Raw genomic sequence first — 21,705 nt, 5'->3', positions numbered from 1 at the left:
CTGACCCCTATAACGCTTGCGAGAGCGCCTAAAATGTGAAGAGGGTGAGAGAGTCTCCCTAGAGGGTTGGCGAAAGGAGGACTCCTCCAACAGAGTCAACACAGAGAGGGAGACCCATGCCAAGTCAGAAATAGACTGGGAGAGGGAAGACACCCATTCCTGAGGGGGAGCTGAGCCCACGGGGTCTGGTGGAGGATCCTGGGTAGCTATGCCAGGAGGGTCAGGGGTGCAGCGGTGCAGGCAGGACAAGTAGGTTCAGCCGAACCTCGCATTTTAGATTTGCAACCCACACAGATATAATAGGTGACCAAAGCCCCTGGCACCTAGAGGGAGGAACAGTTCTGGGTTCGGAAATAATTATGCAGAATAATAAGTTGGAACAGTCTCACCAGTCGTCTGTGCCCCCCAGCATAGAAGCAACAGCTGTGAGGTGAACTCCGGTCTGCTGCAGAGGGGAGAGCCGTGAGGGAGAGGAGAAACTGGGCAATGAAACAAAAGGGGCCGTCCAGGTTGCCTCTAATTGGCTGAAACAGGGCCCGTCGTGCGCGCATCGCGCTGATTGGTGGAAAGAATCAGCTTGTATTCGCGCGCATCGGCGTTAAGGTTGCAAACCCCACCAGCCGAGGGGGGGCAGAGCTAAGCCCCGGCAAGGAGCTCGCGGCCATTACATGAAATAACCCCCCAGACAGCCGGTGAACATATTATAATAAAGCCGGGAGGAAGGGGGAGCCGAAGTCCACACCACAGAAACACCCCCCCCCCCCCAAATGTCAGGATAGCCGAGCAGGCAGTATCCAAGGGGAATAAAGGAGTGGGCTCCAATTAGAGGGACTCCAGAGGTTCAGAATCTGGGAAACCTGCAAGAAAAAAGGGGGAGAATACTCACCTTGTCCGCAGAAACTTACCTTATGAAGTCTTATGTAAGCATTTAGTCACCTGCATCATGCCGGGCTGAGACAGCGAGACTAGCAGGGAGTTAGGGGGACCCGGACCCATGAGGTATAACCCCAGGCGCTGACCGTTGGCGAGAAGGGGTTGACAGTACTTGACTATGTCTGTTCCCCTTCTTGGTAAATGGGGAAACAGTGAACACCGGGTTCCTGAGACCTCACCTAAAAAGAAAAAATAAAGGGAGAGAAATTCTAACTAAACTTCCCTAATTAAGAAAATAAGCAACCAGTTCTGGAGAACTCCAGACCAGCGCCTGCCTCTTGGTTAGCTCCGGTGCCTGTAGGCGGGTATACCCTGCTGGGAGTGGCCAACTTTCTTATTACCATAGTGTCAAGCCTCCTAGTGACAGCAGCATATACCCACGGTCTGTGTCCCCCAATGGAGCCGATTGAGAAATAACATTTTCTTATGAAGTACATTAGAAAGGTTAATGTTTTGCTAAGATGTACAACATATAAAAAGTTTTTGAATCTGACAGTGCCCATTTAAGTGACCGTTGAGCATGTATGCCGCTGTTCCATTAACTCTCTGTAAAACTAAAAGATAACCAAGTACGGTGCTCTGTTATCTTTGGCACTTTTATAGCAAATGATCAAAACAGTCACTGCCACTTCATGCACACTAGTGGGGTGGGGGAATAACCCCTTTGAGTGAAGTAATTTAAGCCTAAAATAATATTATGTTCCTGAAAACATACATAGACCCAATAGACTTGCGTTTGCATCATAGAAAAAACACATTTCATACAAACAGCACTCAGATATTTTCCCGATTATTTCAATAAGAGATCAAAGTAGCCTGTGCCAAAATGGTTACGGTATGGAAAGCATAAGTAATTATTTAAGGCAGATATCTGAATTCACCAGTTCACATGAATGTTTTTTCCATATAAGATGTATATGGAAGAGAAACCTTCTCATGATTATGGTATATGGATAAAACAATAAAAACAGAAAAACAGACACCTAGAAGGAATTTGAAATGAAAATATAATTAAATGAATGTGAAATGCACACTGACCTGAGTAAGATCTGGAATGTCACCCTGATCAATTCCAACTTGCTGAATTCACAAAAAAGGGGGGGGGGGGGGAGAAAAGTGTACATTACTTCATGCAGCGGTAATGGAGAGTGCTGTGGATTTTGAATGCTTGTACACACAATATGAAGGTAAAAGGGCCTTTATTAACTAAATGGACTGGTACAGTGGCACTTGCTAACAAAAACAGCAAAAATACAAGAACCAGGCAATTTAAAACTTGCAAGAATGCATCAACATCATGCAGTTGTCTTTAGTGCAATTTAAAATGCAAATATCAGAAGCCGAAACATGAATCAAGCTTGACGTATTCATGCTCTAGGCAAAGAATAATGTGCACATGTAAATATAGCAAAAGGATAAGACTTGCAAGTTGCTGTTGGTCTCAAGACAAAACCTGAAATGTGAGAATGGCATCAGGCAATAATGCATCAGCTATGTAGGGTTAAATTTGCATTCATTCACCATTGGCATATCCAAATTTAAATTAAACAGCATTCAATTTGTATCATGCATGACACATGCTACTGTACCAGTGCCAAGAGCTACTTAAGGCCCCTTTTGATGCAGGAATGACACTACTGACCTCAGCAACTTTGAGGAATTCTGACAATTTGGTCATTCGAGCAAGAAATTTCTTATAAATGTCCAAGGCTTCTTTACACTGGTTCTTCTTCATATCAAAGTATTTTTCTACATCAGACAAAAAAATAAACTAATTATCCAAAACATGTAAAAATGTTTGAATCCTATTCTCTCCACATGAAAATGGTCTGCTAATATATCTGTTAATATTTTAATGAACCGAAGATCAAGATAACACTGGCTACATCTGTATACACACAGAAACACCAGTCAACCATACTATAAAATCACCTGTCTAATATGCTTAGTTCTCTCTAACAGCAACCGAAAAAGCTTTGACCCATTGAGGCTTGGACTTGTTAGCAGCCTCCATAGATTAGACTAGTATTAAAAAAACATTATACAGATGCTCGATTAGGTTTGAGATCTAGAGTATTTAGAGAGCAATCAACAAATAGGGCTTTTTGTTATGCTCCACAAACAACATTGCAGCATGGCAGGAGGTATTAACCTACCATTAGCACTACTGATATATAGAGTGGACTTGCCCCAATTCTGATGCCTATATGCTCATTGTAAGCATTTTTGGCAGTGGACAAGCTTTAGCATGGGTAGAGTTTTGCAGCCCTAATTATAGCACGCTGCGCTCTGACACCTGACAATGCCAACCTTTACTTTTTTCAGCAACTTGTGCTGTAGTAACTTATGTGGGATCAGACTAGATGGGATAGTCTTTGCCATTACTCATTGGCTGCTCATGACCTTTGTTATGGTTCACCAATTGTCCTTCCTTAATACTTACCAAAAGTGGTCCAACCAGTTCATACTGGGAACACCCCTTAAAGAGGTACCGAGACATATCCAAAGGATAGGTGATCGGATGTCTGATCGTGAGGGTCTGGCCGTTGTGACAACCTGCGATCTCCCTGTAGTCACCTGGCATTCTGAACACTATGTTCAAAACGCTGGGTTTGGGCTGATGTGGTCTTGACGTCACACCACATCCCTCCTTACATATCTATGCTTAGACATGAATGGAAGGGGTGTGGCATGACGTTATGACCACGGCTGCCCAAACCCAGCGTTGTAAACCTGATGTTTAAAACGCGGGATGACTGCACAGTGATTGCGTGGGTCCCAGCAGCTGGACCCCGCAATCAGAACTATTATTCCCTATCTAACAGTCCATCTAAATGTCTAGGGGCGGAGTATCCCTTTAAAAATCTCCTGTTTTGGAGGTTATCTAACCAAGGCATCTAGCCATTACAGTTTGACCCTTGTTTTGCAAAAACGTCCCCCAGGGATGGTGAGGATAACTGTTTTAGCATATAAAGCGTTGTTAAGTGTTATATGTGCTAAAATCTACTGATTGGTTCCCTTTAACATTGCCCTCATAAGAATTTCTACTACACCCTGCTCGTTGTTGTGTTAATTAAAAATACAATTTCAATGAGCTTACAAAATGCAACATTTACACAAGCAAACCAAGTATAAATTAAAGCAATAGGTGAAGTATGTATTTTGAGGTACATCAAGTCAAGTCTATTAAAAAGAAAACAGCAGGGAACATTTGGCAAAACTGATGCAAAGGAAGTGTGAGGTGCTGCCCATATTAACCAATTAGGTTGATGCTTTTGTATTCCAAAAAGTATTCCAAGAATGCATGACACTGCATAAACCTAACTGAATACCGGTAATCACAATTTTGGGCATAATCGGTATCGGCAATTACCTTGCTGATAAGCCGATAATGGCCCCCCCAACCCGCCGCACCGGCCCCATTGCCTCCCCCATCCCCGGTTTTATAATTATCTGTTCTCGGGGTCCACGCTACTTCTGGCTCCTGCTGCGTCCTGCGTTACGCTGTGAGCAATGACGAGTGACGTGACGCCACGTGACGTCACCGTCAGTGGGCACAGTGACAGCTCAGGAGGACGCCACCGGAGCCAGATGTAGAGTGGACCCCGGGAACAGGTAATTATAAAACCGGGGATGGGGGAGGTAATGGGGCAATGGCGGTGCGGTGGGGGGGTGCGACGCGGTGCGGCGGTAGGGGAGGCGGAGCGGTGCGGCGGTGGGGGGAGCGGTGATAGGACTCAGGACCCCCAGACAGGCAGGGGGAGAGAAGCGGGTGGTGGCGGCGGTCTATGGCCCCGCAAAAGCCACTGCAGTTCATTGATTTAAAGCGCCCGCTTTAAATCAATGATCTGCAGCAGTGTCGCGGGGGGATAAATAGCCGATAACTTATACCGGAATATAGGTATAAGTTATCGGCTATTGGCCCTAACCTCCACCGATTATCGGTATCGGCCCTAAAAAAACGATATAGGTCGATCCCTACTGAATAGCTTTCCCCTACCTAATATTATGAATGAAGTCACATGCAAGTTGAAGCTACCATATCGTATGAGATCAAATTGAAACTCATCTCATGCATTGCTGCATTGGAGCTATTGGGGGAACGGGTGATCATTATGATAATTGTTCAGAGGCAGTGTCATTTCACTTTACAATAAACAAAATTAGTAACATAAGTATAGTATGCTAAGTACAAAATTATCAGAATTTCACCAGTAAGATGTCCAAATAACTTTGTTCTTACTTGGCATAAAACAGAAGCTAAATGGACAGCAATTGTGAAAGGTCAAAAACCTACAAACCTGTGTAGTTCTCTTCTCCATTAGAGTAACAGTGTACTGAAACAAATGAGACAGAAATAACTACGGAGAAGACCACTTACCTAACAAATTAATAACTCCTTCATTGTAGGCAGCAAATAATCTAATGGAGTCTTTGAATAGCAGCATGAAGCCAGTGTTGATAACACCATTAGCTAACTCATTTGGGTTTGCCTAGAATATAAATATATAGAACACAGTTACAGCAAACAAGAGACTAAAAACAGTTAAAAACAGTTACAAGGTTGTAATGTACCTACATCAAAATCTAGTAGAGCATCCAGTTGATTCTGAATGATAGGAAGAGTTTTCAATAACTTTTCAGTAGCCATAGTTCTCATAACCCCATCTATCCTAAAATAAACAAAAAACATTGTCATGTTTAGAAAGATAGACATGATTCCACACACAGGAGAATTATCAAACTTGTGCGGAGGAAAGGTTGAGCATAACAACCAATCACCTTGCTTTTATTTTTCAGAAATAAAAGAAGCAATCTGATTGGTTGCTATGGGCAAATGGTCCACTTTTCCATTGCCCAGATTTTTGATAAATCTCCCCCATAATCCATGCTCCTGTTCAACATACCCTCTTTTCATTTTGGTGAAGTCCACTGCCACAAGTCTGTAGGAAAGAGCTTTTTCATTCAAATACCTGCTGTAGCGCCTGATGAAGGTTGACATATCATAGCCTAGAAAATGGTATAAAAGGTTTTAAATAGAATATAACATCTCTTCTCCCAACTCTGCACTGTCCTGTTATTCCTCCTGAATATTTATGAATAAACAAACAGCTGGGTGTTACTAGTCTCCTTACCAAAGAGGCGTGTCCCTACACAGTCTAAAACTGACAACACTAATTGGATAGTGCCAGACTACTGACTCGCCCCAATACCCTACTGTCGAACTTTTTTTTAGTGACACAGTATCACATGGAATCCCCCACAAATTAGATTTCATAAAAAAAAAAAAAATTTTTTTTTTATATATTTATATATATATATATATATATATATATATATATATATATATATATATATATATATATATATATATATTACATGTATACATATATATACATACACACACATATATTATATATATACACACACATATACATATACCGTATTTATCGGCGTATAACACGCACTTTTTAGGTTAAATTTTTTAGCCTAACGTCTATGTGCGTGTTATACGCCGATACACCCCCAGGAAAGGCAGGAGGAGAGAGGCCGTCGCTGCCCGCTTCTCTCCCCCTGCCTTTCCTGGGGTCTAGAGCCCTGCTGCCGGCCCTTCTCTCCCCCTGGCTATCGGCGCCGCTGCCCGTTCTGTCCCCCTGACTATCGGTGCTATGCGCTGCACGGCGCGGCGCATGACGTCAGTGCGCCGCACTGTGCAGTGCATAGCAACAACGCCGGGGACGCACACCGGAGGCCTGAAGCAGCGCGGACCCGACCCCGGCAACAGGTAATTATGCAACCGGGGATGGGGGGAGGCAATGGGGCAGCGGCGCCGGCAATGGGTGCCGCTGCCCCTTCTCTCCCCCGGCTGTCGACACCGCTTCTCTCCCCGGCTATCGGCGCCAGCAATGGGGCGCCGGCACCGATAGTCCGGGGGACAGAACGGGCAGCGGCGCCGATAGCCAGGGGGAGAGAAGGGCCAGCAGCAGGGCTCTAGACCCCAGGAAAGGCAGGGGGAGAGAAGCCGGCAGTGACGGCCTCTCTCCCCCTGCCTTTCCTGGGGGTGTTTTAGCATAAGCCGCTGCAGTTCAATGATTTAAAGCGGGCGCTTTGAATAAATGAACTGCAGCGGCTTTGCAGGTGCAGAGACAGCCAGCGCTGCCTTCTCTCCCCCTGCCTGCCCTGGTGTCTAGAGCCCTGCTGCCGGCCCTTCTCTCCCCCTGGCTATCGGCGCCGGCGCCCCACTGCCGGCGACGATAGCCAGGGGGAGAGAAGCGGCGCAATGGGGCAGCGGTGCCGACAGCCAGGGGGAGAGAAGGGGCAGCGGCACCCATTGCCGGCGCCGCTGCCCCGTTGCCTCCCCGATCCCCGGTTGCATAATTACCTGTTGCCAGGGTCGGTCCGTGCTGCTTCAGGCCTCCGGTGTGCGTCCCCTGCGTCGTTGCCATGCGCTGCACGGCGCGGCGCATGACGTCAGTAAGTTTCATGATGCCTTTAACACATTCAATCCATCTATCAAACTCAAAATGGACTTCTCTACAGAAAGTGTGAACTTCCTGGACACTACTGTCACAATAAACAGGAACACACTACAAACGTCTGTATATAGAAAACCCACAGACCGATCCAGCTATCCACATAGATCCAGTTTCCATACTTCACACACAAAGAAAGGCATCATATACAGCCAAGCTACCAGGTACCATCGCATCTGCTCCAACCCTGATGACAGAGACCAGCACCTACAAACATTGTCTGAGAAATTCAAACAAAAAGGATAAAAACCTAGGACAATCAATAGGAAAATACACTCCGCCCTTCAAACACCACGGGAACACCTTCTACAATACAGAGAGATACAACCATCACCACGCGTACCACTGGTAGCCACATACAATCCGGCCCTTGAAGAAATACGCAAAATTATCAAGGACCTACAGCCGATATTGGCGGAAGATGAGATGCTAAAAGAAATCTTCCCTGAACCTCCCATCTTGGCCTTCAGACAACCTGGTCAGCCGAAAATTACCTACAGAAAGAACAGACACAGAGAATGGGACCAAACCCTGCACCAAACCTCGCTGTAAACTCTGCCAACATATCTGCACCAAGATAGAAGCCACCCACAACAACAAGACATATAACATTAGGGGACTATACTCCTGCACATCCCCAAATGTGGTCTACATGATACAATGCACCTAGTGTGACATGGGATGCTACATTGGTGAAACCAGCCAGAAACTCAATGAAAGGATGAATCTACACAGACATTCCATCAACCGCCATAAAGAAAATGACTACTGCACCCCAGTTGGACATCATTTTACCCAAACAGGCCTCTCCATACATGACCTTACAATCAAGATACTGAGAGGGAACTTCAAAAACACACAAGAGAGAAAGACATTTGAAGCCAAAATGATACCGTATTTATCGGGGTATACCACGCACCGGCCTATAACACGCACCCTCATTTTACCAAGGATATTTGGGTAAAAAAAGTTTTTTACCCAAATATCCATGGTAAAATGAGGGTGCGTGTGCGCGCGTGTATACCCCGATACAGCCCCAGAAAAGGCAGGGGGAGAGAGGCCGTCGCTGCCCGCTTCTCTCCCCCTGCCTTTCCTGGGGTCTAGAGCCCTGCTGCCGGCCCTTCTCATCCCCTGGCTATCGGCGCCGCTGCCCGTTCTGTCCCCCTGACTATCGGTGCCGGCGCCGATAGCCAGGGGGAGAGAAGCGGCGCCGACAGCCAGGGGGAGAGAAGGGGCAGCGGCACCCATTGCCGGCGCCGCTGCCCCGTTGCCTCCCCCCATCCCCGGTGGCATAATTACCTGAGTCGGGTCCGCGCTGCTGCAGGCCTCTGGCGTGCGTCCCCTGCGTCGTTGCCATGCACGGCGCGGCACACTGACGTCATGCGCCGCGCCGTTCAGCGCATAGCAACGACGCCGGGCATGCACGCCGGAGGCCTGCAGCAGCGCGAACCCCACTCAGGTAAATATGCCACCGGGGATGGGGGGAGGCAACGGTGCCGCTGAACGTTCTCTCCCCCTGGCTGTCGGCGCCGCTTCTCTCCCCCTGGCTATCGCCGGCACCGATAGTCAGGGGGACAGAACGGGCAGCAGCGCCGATAGCCGGGGGCGAGAAGGGCCGACAGCAGCGCTCTAGACCCCAGGAAAGGCAGGGGGAGAGAAGCGGGCAGCGACGGCCTCTCTCCCCCTGCCTTTCCTGGGGGTGTATCGGCGTAAAACACGCACACAGACTTTAGGCTAAAAATGTTAGCCTAAAAAGTGCGTGTTATACGCCGATAAATACGGTACTTTTTTTGACTCGAAAAACAGGGGACTCAATGTGGATTTGAGCTTCTTATCTCATTATCAAAATTTCTTATAACCTGTACTGTACTGGATTCTCTTATAACCTGTGCTGTACTGGATTCTCTTTTGCATCTCACTTTGTCCTGCTTAATTACATTCTCTCCCCTGCTCCCTCCCTCCCCCTTTTTCTCATTCTTATCTATTTAGTCTGTGTTCCCATAACAGGACAATTTATGGCCCATCTTCGTGTGAATTCTCCACATCTATTGTCTTAACCCCTGCATATTTGTGAGATGTAACCTGTGTCTTCTACTTGTGAGCCTAGATTTGCTTTGGACTTGATAAAGGGAGGAATCCCGAAAGCTTCTCTACAAAATGCTGTTAGTCCAATAAAAAAGGTATTACAAGATACTGCAACATTTTATGATTTGCATCACTGGACTAATACGGCTACTCAAATTTAATATATATATATAATGAAACAGACATTCATGACATTGACAAGGTATATTAAAAGGGCAAATGTCATCAGAAAATGACCTACTGCTTAAAGTAAAAGTGACAGGCTGTTCACCTGCACTAAACCCAATATACTGGATTATAGTGCGGGTGAACAGCACTAAAATGAGTAGTTACTTACTTGAATTAATAAGGTATTGCCTGCACTATATTTTTATTCTTCTAGTTGTATTACGCAGCTCTACGCAATGGAGGCGGGGAGCTGGCTGGGCAGAGAACAGGAGAGCTGAGTGCAGGCGCCGGCAGGCTCTCACGTCCTACCTAAATAAGGGTGAATATTTTTTCAAATTCACGACAGGGGCAGGCCAGAGTAGGGAATACGGAGAAGGCAGGGAAGTGGGGCGAGCAGGCTCATGCCTTCATTGCGCAGAGCCGTGCAATACAACTAGATGAATAAAGACATAACACTGGCAATACTTCATTAATTCAAGTAAGTGACCGCTCATTTTAATGCTCTTCACCCACACTATAATCCAGTATATTCAGTTTATGTGGGTGAAATATCTGTCAAGTTTCCTTTAAATCAGGTTTTTATGTAAAAAAACAAAATAAAATAAAACACTTTAAATAAATGTTATTTACCTTGCATAGCACCTTTATCTAAGAAGTTGTTGAGGTTAAATAATGTATTTCTGGATGCAAGATATTGAATAAATCGCTAAAAAACAAATTGTAAAAAGAAAATGTTCAGAAACAGCAGCAATAAAATAAAAAAATAAAAATTATAGACATTGAACAATCTACAGGCCATAGAGTATGGCCTGTCTAAGGCTGCTTTCACACTATAGAAATAAACGTTATAATGACCTGTTAATAAAACTATTAAGACTGGCCGTTAAACGGCTTTTACAAAATCCCATTATAGTCTATGGGATTTTTACATTACCCGTTTTAACAAGTCATAGCCCGTTTTTAATAATGGACATTATTTTGTGACGGGAGAAAGTAATGGGAGAAATAGTGCATGCATAACATCTTATTAAGAACGGGCTATGACGGGTTAAAACAGATAATGTAAAAATTCCTATAGAATATAATGGGATTTTGTAACGGACGATTTTAAGGGTTTTCATACCGGGTCTTTAAAAAGGATGAATTTAGAGTGTGAAAGGGACCAAAGCCATTGTGTACGTTACACATCTGTTTTACCTCATCTGTGGAGATTATAATGCATAACTCACTATAAAGGTGAAAGCCAGGTATTACAGATAAAAGCAGCTGAGGATGAAAATGACCACTAACCCACCATGATGCTTGTTTTCTAGGCAATTATTATAAGGTGACGCAGAAGACTGGTATTATGTTGATCTTGCATTAAAAAAATTGCAAATGTATTATAATATTCATTGCACTTTAGAATTTACCATTCCTTTACTGTAAAGCTATGGCCTAAAGCAAAATCAATAAAGAAACAGAAACCACAAAATAATCTTACCTCATTCCCATACATCATAAGGTGGTGAGTTGTGATAAGGGCTTTGAATACTACCACCCAGCTACCATTGGCCGTCCGTTCAAACAGGGTGTCAGCAAGCTGTGGTATGTTAACATTCATTTCATTCGTACACTGGATCAGATCTGAAACAACATAAATAAGACTATTTACAATCACCACAGCAAAGCAAGAATGCATTTCTTTAGAAAAGACAAATATGTTTAAAATCATCCGCCCTACTAATTTTTTTTAAAGTGAAAATAAATGACAGTGACCATTTAATCTAAAACAAAACGGACGAGCGCTCCATAGCGTATATTACCACGCTAAATAATAAGTGGTATGGGCTCTTACCGCAGGTGGTAACCACACAACAATGTTCATCGTGTGTGAGAACAAAGGTCCTGTCTGCAGCCTTCCTGACCGAATGAACAAATTAATACAGCGACTTTGTGGGGTACGGCAGGATCAAAGCGGTGATGGCCAGGACAGGTACGAGTGATAAAGTAAGGAACGGTTTATTCGATAAAATGCGACACGTTTCACCGCATTTTATCTAATAAACCATTCCTTACTTTATCACTCGTACCTGTCCTGGCCAGCACCGCTTTAATCCTGCCGTACCCCACAAAGTCGCTGTATTAAAGTGACCATTTAATAGCATGTTCAAATTCAACAAAAAAAAAAAAAGCTGACAACTCAACAACGTACATGCAGGAATTTCGAGAAAAAAAGAAATAAGAAAAAAAAAAAAAAAAACACACATACATAGTAAATCACATGGGCAAGATTAAAGACACCCTATCCTAATACCTGGGTGCAAACGTCCTTCTTAACCACTTTGTTTAACCCAAACCTAGTTTTCTTACACTTGACAGGACATTGTAGGGGAGCTCAGGTGTGTGTCACCTGCTTTACCTCTCATTTATCTAGAGCTATCCAGAGCTCTAAATAAACAGTCTTACCAATACCTTCCCTTTTTGCTCCTTCCTGTACCCAGTAACCTTTTCTCTGTATTTCGGTGATAACTGGCTGTAATGAGACAGAACTTCAGAAGGTCACAGCAGCAGGCCTCAGTCACCTGATGTCACATTGCAAAGTCCTTGTAGCACGAAGGGGACTAGCAAGAAACAGCTTTGCAGAAAGAGTCAAATAATAAGGCAAGCATATTGCAGACTATCATGTTTTTGACACTTTTGGAACTAAATTACGTAAAACCAGTAAACCACTTTTACGGCTGCATTCACATTATGTTTAGGCACTATAGCTGCCGGACCGGCGTCGAAACCCATTCACTTTAATGAGCCGACCGGAGTCAGACAGTGACTCCGGTCAGCTAATTTTTGTAATGTATCCGGTTTTGTGACCGGACCTAAAACCGAAGTATACCACAGTTTTAAGTCCAGTAACAAAACTGGATACAGGGCAAAAATAAGCCAACGGGAGCCACTATCTGACTCCGGTCGGCTCATTAAAGTGAATGGGTTTTGGTGCCAGTCCGGCTGCGGACACGTCAGCCATAGTGCCTAAGCGTTATGTCAATGCAGCACAACACCTGAAAGCATTTCCCAATATCATTGGGTCTTCAGCTTGCAACAGGTGCAAGTAAGGCCATGTTTACGAGTCTAGAATTTCCGGGCAGAATTCCGCACTGCAGACAGCCATGGCAGGCAGTAGTAAAGGAGCGCCAATAACACTGATCAATTCTAAGTTATCTACAGATTGCATGTAATAGTCCCCTATGGGGATGAAAACATAGTGAAAACATTTGTGAGACAAAACCCTTCCCTAACAAAAATTGAAATCCCCCATTTCAATAAATTTCAACAAATTTTTTTTCAATATAAAAAAGCCCTTCCTTTTATAACAGAAACAAAAACGACAAAACAAAAAACACCCCTTTTTCATTAACCCCTTAAGGACATTGTTTTTTTTTTCATTTTTGCACTTATGATTTTTAGAAGGTGAGGTGGAAAAAACTGAACACTTAAAATTTTCCACCTACAGACCTATATGAGGGCTTGTTTTTTGCGCCACCAATTGTTCTTTGTAAGGATGTCAATCATTTCACCACAAAAGCGATGGTGAAAAAAAAAAAAAAAAAAAAAAATAATATTTTATCGTAACTTTTGGGGGCTTCCGATTCTACGCAGTTCACTTTTTAATAAACATGACTCCTTATCTTTATTCTGTAGGTGCATACAATTAAAATGATTTCAAACTTTTATAGGTTTTATTTTGTTTTACTTCTTTTAAAAGAAAATTAGCATGTTTAAGTTTTTGAGGACCAAGGGAATACGCCCTTTCGTCCGGGTACTTAACCACTTAAGGACCTGGCCATTTTTTGCACATCTGACCACTGTCACTTTAAGCATTAACAACTCTGGAATGCTTTTACCTTTCATTCTGATTCCGAGATTGCTTTTTCGTGACATATTCTATTTTGTGTTAGTGGTAAATTTTCATTGATACTTGCATCATTTCTTGGTGAAAAATTCTAAAATTTGATGGAAAATGGATATTCCAAATAAATTATATATTGATTCATATATACAATATGTCTATTTATGTCTGCATCATAAAGTTGACATGTTTTTACTTTTGGAAGACATCAGAGGGCTTCAAAGTTCAGCAGCAATTTTCCAAAATCAGAATTTTTCAGGGACCAGTTCAGTTTTAAAGTGGATTTGAAGGGCCTTTATATTAGGAATACCCCATAAATTAACCAATTATAAAAACTGCACCCTCAAATTATTCAAAATGACATTCAGAAAGTGTGTTAACCCTTTAGGAGTTTCACAGGAACAGCAGCAAATTGAAGGAGAAAATTCAAACTCTTAATTTTTTACACTCGCATGTTCTTGTAGACCCAGTTTTTGAATTTTTACAAGGGGTAAAAGGAGAGAAATCTTCCCAAAATGTGTAACCCAATTTCTCTCGAGTAAGGAAATACCTCATATGTGTATGTCAAGTGTTCGGTGGGCACAGTAGAAGGCTCAGAAGGGAGGGAGCGACAGTGGGATTTTGAAGAGTGAGTTTTTCTGAAATGGTTTTTGGGGGGCATGTCACATTTAGGAAGCCCCTATGTTGCCAGAACAGCAAAAAAATTCCCTACTCAGGAGAAATTGCATTATACATTGTGGGGGTCTATTTACCTTTAAGCTCTTGTGAAAATATTAAGTATGGGGCAACACAGGCATGTTAGTGTAAAAAACTTTTTTTTTTTTTTTTACACTAACAGGCTGGTGTAGACCCCAACTTTACCTTTTCATAAGGGGTAAAAGGAGAAAAAGACCCCCAAAATTTGTAACGCAATTTCTTCCGAGTACGGAAATACCCCATATGTGGATCTAAACTGTTTTCTTGAAATGCGACAGGGCTCCGAAGTGAGAGAGCACCATGCGAAGTTGAGGACTAAGTTAGGGATTGCATAGGGGTGGACATAGGGGTATTCTACACCAGTGATTCCCAAACAGGGTGCCTCCAGCTGTTGCTAAACTCCCAGCATACCTGGACAGTCAGTGGCTGTCCGGAAATGCTGGGAGTTGTTGTTTTGCAACAGCTGAAGGCTCCGTTTTGGAAACACTGCCGTATGAGACGTTTTCCATTTTTATTTGGGGGGGCAGTAAGAGGGTGTATATGTAGTGTTTTACCCTTTATTATGTGGTAGTGTAGTGTTATTAGGGTACATTCACACGGGGGGTTACAGTGAGTTTCCCACTAGGAGTTTGCGCTGCGGCGGAAAATTAGCCGCATCTCAAACTTGAAGCAGGAGACTCACTGTAAACCCGCCCGTGTGAATGTACCCTGTACATTCACATGGGGGGGGGGGGGGGGGGGGGGGGCGCAAACCTCCAGCTGTGGCAAAACACCAGCTCCCAGCATGTACTGACAGACCGTGTATGCTGGGAGTTGTAATTTTGCAACAGCTGGAGGCACACGGTTGGGAAACCTTCAGTTAAGTTCTGTTATCTAACTGGGGTGAAATTAAAGGCTTTTTAGGGCTTCCGGTTCTACGCGGTGTACTTTTGCTAAAAATGACACATTATCTTTATTCTGTAGGTCCATATGGTTACAGGGATACCCAATTTATTTAGGTTTTATTTTACTAATTTAAAAAAAATTATAACTACATGCACCAAAATTAAAATGTTTAAAATTGTTATCTTCCGACACCTATAACTTTTTTATTATTTCTTTTGGTGTGTATGGGGCTATATGAGGGCTTATTTGTTGATCCGTGGTCGGTAGTTTTTATCGGTACCATTTTTGTTTAGATGGGACTGTTTGATTACTTTTTATTAATATTTTTATGGAATATAAAGTGACCAAATATTCACGATTTTGGACTTTGGTATTTTTTTGTGTGTATGCCATTGTCCGTGTGGTTTAGCTAACCTTATATTTTAATAGTTTGGACATTTACGCGTGCGGCAGTACCACATATGATTATTTCTTTATTTATTTATGTGATAATGCCCTGCGTCCTTAAGGGGTTAATCACATTAACCTACAGAATAAAGATAATGTATCATTTTTACCATAAAGTGCACTGTGTAAAAACCAAACTTACCAAAAGTAGCAAATTAGCAGTTCTCTTATAAATTTCCGCCCCGCAAATAATATTTTTTTGGTTGCACCGTACACTTTATGGATGAAATATAAGAGGTCATTACAAACTACAGTAGTTCACGCAAAAAAACAAGCCCTCATATGGGTCTGTAAGCAAAAAAATAATAATTAATTAAAGAGTTATGGATTTTAAAAGGAAAGGAGGAAAAAACGAAAATGCAAAAATTATAAAATGGCCTGGTCCTTAAAGGGGTACTTTGGCCCTAAGACATCTTATCCCCTGTCCAAAGGATAGATGCCTGATCGTGGGGGGGTCCCCCCTCTGGGGACCCCAACTATCTTGCATGCAGTGCCCACCTCTGGGAGTTGCACACAGAGCTGCATGCAGCCCCGGAGTCTGCCGGGTCATGACTACGGGGACGGAGTATCGTGATGTCATGACTCCGCCCCTGTGTGATGTCAATGCAAGTCTACAGGAGGGGGCGCGACCAATGGGCTTGGTCCTCAAGGAGTTAAAGATGTCCTCTTCTGACCCCTATAACTTTATTTTTCCGTATACGGGGCTATATGAGTGCTCATTTTTGCGCCATTGTTTTTATCGGTACCATTTTTGTTTTGATGGGACTTTTTTTTATCGCATTTTATACTTTTTTGGGGTATAACAAGTGACCAAAAATACTCAATTCTGGACTTTAGTATTTTTCTTACGATTGCGCAATTGACTGTGCGGTTGTTATTGTTAATTGTTAATGTTATATTTTTATAGTTCGGATATTTATACAAGCGGCGATACCAGATATGTTTACATATATTTAGTTTTGTTTAATGAAAAAAGGGGGGGTGATTTAAACTTTTATTAGGGAAGGGGTTAAATCACAATTATTAACTATTTTTCTTTACTTTGATACTATTTTATTACATGCAACCATTAGCTTGCATACACTGTTCAATGCTATGCCATAGCATAGCACTGATCAGTGTTATCAGTACTCCATCGGTACTCTTCCCCCCCCCCCCCCCCACCCAGGTCCAGGTACCTGGACCTGATTAAGGAAGGGGAGCCCTCAGAAATGCATTGTCCGCTACATTTTTATATATCTGTACCGAAATAAAAGTTTATAGAGAACTGCAAATAAACCTTGTACCGCTCATCTTCATAGCGGCGAAGCGCTACGGCCAGAAATCGTTTTTTCGAAAGATAGGAACCCTGGCGGGGGAATCCACGCTTCTATCCACATTTTCTATGAAGGGGTTAAGGACACAGCAAATTTTTATTTTTTCATTTTTCCTTCTAGAATTTTCCAGAGTAAAAGCAAATCCCCATAGCAAACCTCTAATGCCCCTGACAGTTCCTGGCATGGACAGAGGTGACAGCAGAGAGCACTGTTGTCTGACTGGAAAGAACTACACAAATTTCTCTGTAGTATACAGCAGCTGAGAAGTACTGGAAGGATTAAGATTTTTAATTCGAAATAATTGACAAACTTTTAGGTAAACATTTGTTTTCTACTTGTTTTCCACCGGAGTTCCCCTTTAAATGCCGTAATCGCTGCTGATCCCACCATTTAAAACGGCAAAGACATTGGAGCCAGCTCCGATGTCCATCAATACTGGCAGTTGTCAGCTGCTGACAGCAGCAGGCATCTGCAGGATATGGCGTGGGCACGCACCATATTCCTCTCATGCAGAGTCGGGGACTCTAGTGGAAAACTTTTTTATTTAAATCAACTGGTGCCAGAAAGTTAAACAGATTTGTAAATTACTTCAATTAAAAAAATCTTAATCCTTCCAGTACTTATCAGCTGCTGTAAGCTCCACAGGAAGTTGTCGGGTTCTTTTCAGTCTGACCACAGTGCTCTCAGCTGACATCACTGTCCATGTCAGTAACTGCCCAGAGTAGGAGCAAATCCCCAAAGCAAACCTATCCTGCTATGGACAGTTTCTGACATGGACAGAGGGGTCAGCAGTGTGGTCAGGCTGAAAAGAACTATTCAACTTCCTCTGGAGCATACAGCAGCTGATAAGCACTGCAAGGATTAAGATTGTTTTAATAGTACGGTAGTTTACAAATCTGTTTAACTTTCTGGCACCAGCTGATTTGAAAAAAAAAATAAAATAAGACAGAGGGCCATTGCAGCAGAATTTGAAATGTTCATCAAAATTGCCAAAATTGATTTTTCAAGAGATCAGCTCATTTCTGAAATGGATTTAAAATGCCTGTATGCCAGAATCTCACTCATGACACCCTATTTTAAAAACTGCACCCCTCAAAGAATTCACAACAGGATTCAGCAAGCTGTTCAACATATGCACCGGTATAAGTCTCAGCATATGCTTTAAATGGATTCACCGACCCCATTTACCCAACTAAGGCACAAAGTATGGCATGTTCTGGACACATATGCAGAGGTTGCAGAGCATGGACCTCTACACTATTCCATGCAGCTGGATCCCATAAAAAAATAAAAATAAATAAAGCGGACAACATGGTACTATTTTTTTTCCTTTTACCATGGGGCCCTATGTAAGACAAAAGCCACCAAGTGACATTTGTCATAGTTTTGTATGTCAGAGAATTCCACCCTCCCCACTGATGTATACAATACCCTCCCCCTAAGGGTGCGTTCACACGGGCGGATTACCTGCGGAATTTACGCAACATATTTGCTGGGGACAATCCGCTACGGATTTTGCTACCATTGACTTTAATATGTCTGCAGAAAATCTGCAATAGAGGCCTATAGTAGCAAAATTAGGGATTGACCGATTATCAGATTGGCCAATATTATCGGCCGATATTCACGATTTTGTAAGTTATCGGTATCGGCATCTAACCTTGCCGATAATGCGTCTTGCCCACGACACCCGGGCCCGGAGAACGGTGCGGCTGGCTGCTGTTTTGCATCTCCCACACAGCCACGGCAGCCCTGTAAGAGAACCGCAATGACTGCCTGGGAGAGGCGCTTTGAACTCCAGTGTGGCGCTGCTGCGCTTAGATGTGAGGTCACGTCACCATGGTCACGCTTTCTCTCTCTCTGCTTGTCCTAGGTGCCCAGGGCCCCGCTTGTCCTAGGTGCCCAGGGCCCCGCTTGTCCTAGGTGCCCAGGGCCCCACTTGTCCTAGGTGCCCAGGGCCCCGCTTTAAAATGTCCAAAAATTTAAATGCACAGAATAATCGGCATAAGTTATCGGCTATCGGCCTGAATGTTCACAGATTATCGATAATCGGCTCTAAAAAAAAAAAATCAATATCGGTCGATCCTTAAGCAAAATTCCGCAGGTAATCCGCCCATGTGAACATACCGTTAGGGCTCATACACACGAGCAGATTTTCTGCTGCAGATGGGCAGCAAAATCTGCTGAAGCAAATCTGCAGCAGAAAATCTGCTCGTGTGAATGAGCCCTTAGGGTGCTTTCACACTTGCGTATTTTCTGCTGCAGATTTGCTTCAGCAGATTTTGCTGCCCATTGAAGTTAACGGGCAGAAAGATCTGCAGCAAAAATATGCACGTGTGAATGTGTCCTTACACAAGAATGCCTGAATCTATTGTAACCTCCATGGCGACTGCTTCTTCACAGACTTTCTATACAAAGCATTACAAATTCAGATATACACAAATAAAAGTAAGAAAATGCTATTTTACATGTGTACACAAAATATCACACACTGTATATGCTGCAGGACTGGTTCCCATATTCTAGGAGCCATGCAGTCAATGCAAGTAGAAAATATCACTTTTTTGGGGAGGGCTTTCTATACACTGGGTGAGACATGATGATGAGCGGGTATATGCCATGCACTGTATATGTAATGTATACACCCTTAACACGGAGGACATGATGAGCTGATATACACCAGACACTGTACAGATATATAATATTAACACAATATAAACAGGGAGGACATGATATGTACACACAAATATAGACAGGGAGGAAATGATAATTATAGGTATACGCGCTTGATAATTAGCAGGTATACGCCATACATTGTAAATATATACACCATAAACACAGGGTGGATATTATGATGATGATAAACAGGTATATACCATACATTGTGTATATGGTATTTACATTATACATACAGAGAGGACACAATGATTAGCTGGTATATGGAATACACTATCTACAGACGGATTTATCAAAACCTGTCCAGAGGAAAAGTTGCTGAGTTTTCCATAGCAACCAATCAGATCGCTTCTTTCATTTTTCAGAATCCTTTTCAAAAATGAAAGAAGCAATCTGATTGGTTGCTATGTGCAACTCAGCACTTTTTCTTCTGGGCAGGTTTTAATAAACCTCCCCTATAATGTTTACACCATATACACAGGGATAACAAGATTGAGGGGTGTGTATATGCCTGTATATATACAAGAAGGACATGATGATGGACGGGTATACGCCATACATCCTATATATCAGTGTATAAACCATATATACAAGGAGGAAATGATGATTAGCAGGTATATGCATAATGTATACACCAAGAAAGCAGGGATTGTCCAGCACATACATCATGCAAACGGTGTTCTTTAATTTATAGGTAAAAGCCATGACAGGCGTAAGAAGTTATGCTTTTCCTGTGCGTTAGCAGCACCCTTAGTACCTGAAAAGCATTACTTCTTACTCCTGTCATGGCTTTTAACTATAAATAAAAGAACACCTTTTGCATGAGGTCTGCGCTGGACAATCCCTGCTTTCTTGGTGTTCAAGTTGTGTTGCCTTGCGTAGTCCATGCATCAGGCCGTTGGGGGTGAGCTGAAGATGCTATCTAATGTATACACCATATGGAAGTGATCAGCAGGTATTTATCACACTGTATATATAATGTATACACTAAATACACAGGGAGGGCATAATGGGTGATGGCTATATGCCATACATTGTATATATAATGTATACACGGAAAACAATGACCAGCGGGTATATGCCATACACTGTATATACTATATACACAGAGGAGATGATAATGAGCAAGTATATGCCACACACTGGGGGAAATTTATCACAACCTGTCCAGAGGAAAAGTTGCCGAGTTGTCCATAGCAATAAATCAGATCGCTTCTTTCATTTTTTAACCCCTTAAGGACAAACACAAATAAACCTGTACGCCCCTGAAAGACCAGGCCTGTTTTTTCAAATCGGGGATGTCTGTCTTTATTAGAGAATAACTCTGGTAACGTTTTGCTAATCACAATAATTCTGACATTGTTTTTTTGTCACAAGTCGTCCTTCATGTACATAGTAAAAGTAAGCCGATATCATTTGTAGTTTTTTTTTTTACAATGCAAAAAATCATGACTTTTTTTTAAAAGTTAAGATTTTTTGCTATTTTAACACTAATAGGTTGCATATATTTATACTTACTGACCAAATAGTTTATGAAACTTATACTTTCAGTTGTCTACTTTATTTTGACAGCATTTTTTTGTTTTTAATTAACATTTTAAATTGATTAGAAGCCTAACAATTTAACTTGAAATTTTGAAAATTTGAAAAGTACATTTTTTTTTGTGTGCTATGCAAGGTTTGCAGATATTTTAAAGGTAGTAGAACATAGGAACACCCCCCAAATTGCCCAATTTTAAAAACTAGACCCCTCAAGGTATTCGCTAGGGGGTACAGTGAGTATTTTAACACCATAGTTTTTGGGAAGGAATTATTACAATGTCAGTGTTAAAAATTCGAAATTTGCCTTTTTTCACAAATGCATCATTTTTGGGGCATATTTTTTGTACATCACTTCTGATATTGCAAGAAACGCACCCTATATTTTATTAAGCTGCTCGGCCCGTGTTTGGAAATACTCCCGCTTAGGCCATATTTGGTTCCTTGGCCGGGTGGTAGGACCCCAAATGAGAGGAGCCCCCTTTGGCTTTCAGGGCATCATTATATGAATAGTCCCCATTCATACTGCGTTTCTGCAGTA

General features: G+C 42.6%; 1 protein-coding gene across 6 annotated transcripts in view; it reads right to left on the bottom strand.

Annotated features, from left to right (window-relative positions):
- The window catches only part of LOC130290303 (phosphatidylinositol-binding clathrin assembly protein-like), a 99,280-nt gene that overhangs the window by 61,473 nt on the left and 16,102 nt on the right, over nt 1-21,705 (bottom strand). For 5 of the 6 annotated variants that reach the window (XM_056537724.1, XM_056537723.1, XM_056537727.1 and 2 more), the window contains exons 2-8: nt 11,203-11,345; nt 10,350-10,425; nt 5,841-5,943; nt 5,513-5,606; nt 5,315-5,426; nt 2,576-2,682; nt 1,972-2,013 (exon numbers count right to left, since the gene is read on the bottom strand). In XM_056537724.1, the coding sequence (XP_056393699.1) occupies nt 1,972-2,013; nt 2,576-2,682; nt 5,315-5,426; nt 5,513-5,606; nt 5,841-5,943; nt 10,350-10,425; nt 11,203-11,345 (677 nt within the window). The remainder of the gene's footprint in view (nt 1-1,971; nt 2,014-2,575; nt 2,683-5,314; nt 5,427-5,512; nt 5,607-5,840; nt 5,944-10,349; nt 10,426-11,202; nt 11,346-21,705) is intronic. The other variant, XM_056537729.1, reaches the window with a different exon arrangement.

The sequence above is a fragment of the Hyla sarda genome, chromosome 9 (assembly GCF_029499605.1).
Source record: "Hyla sarda isolate aHylSar1 chromosome 9, aHylSar1.hap1, whole genome shotgun sequence".
Classification (NCBI taxonomy): Eukaryota; Metazoa; Chordata; class Amphibia; order Anura; family Hylidae; genus Hyla; species Hyla sarda.
This window is presented reverse-complemented; position numbering and strand designations above follow the sequence as displayed.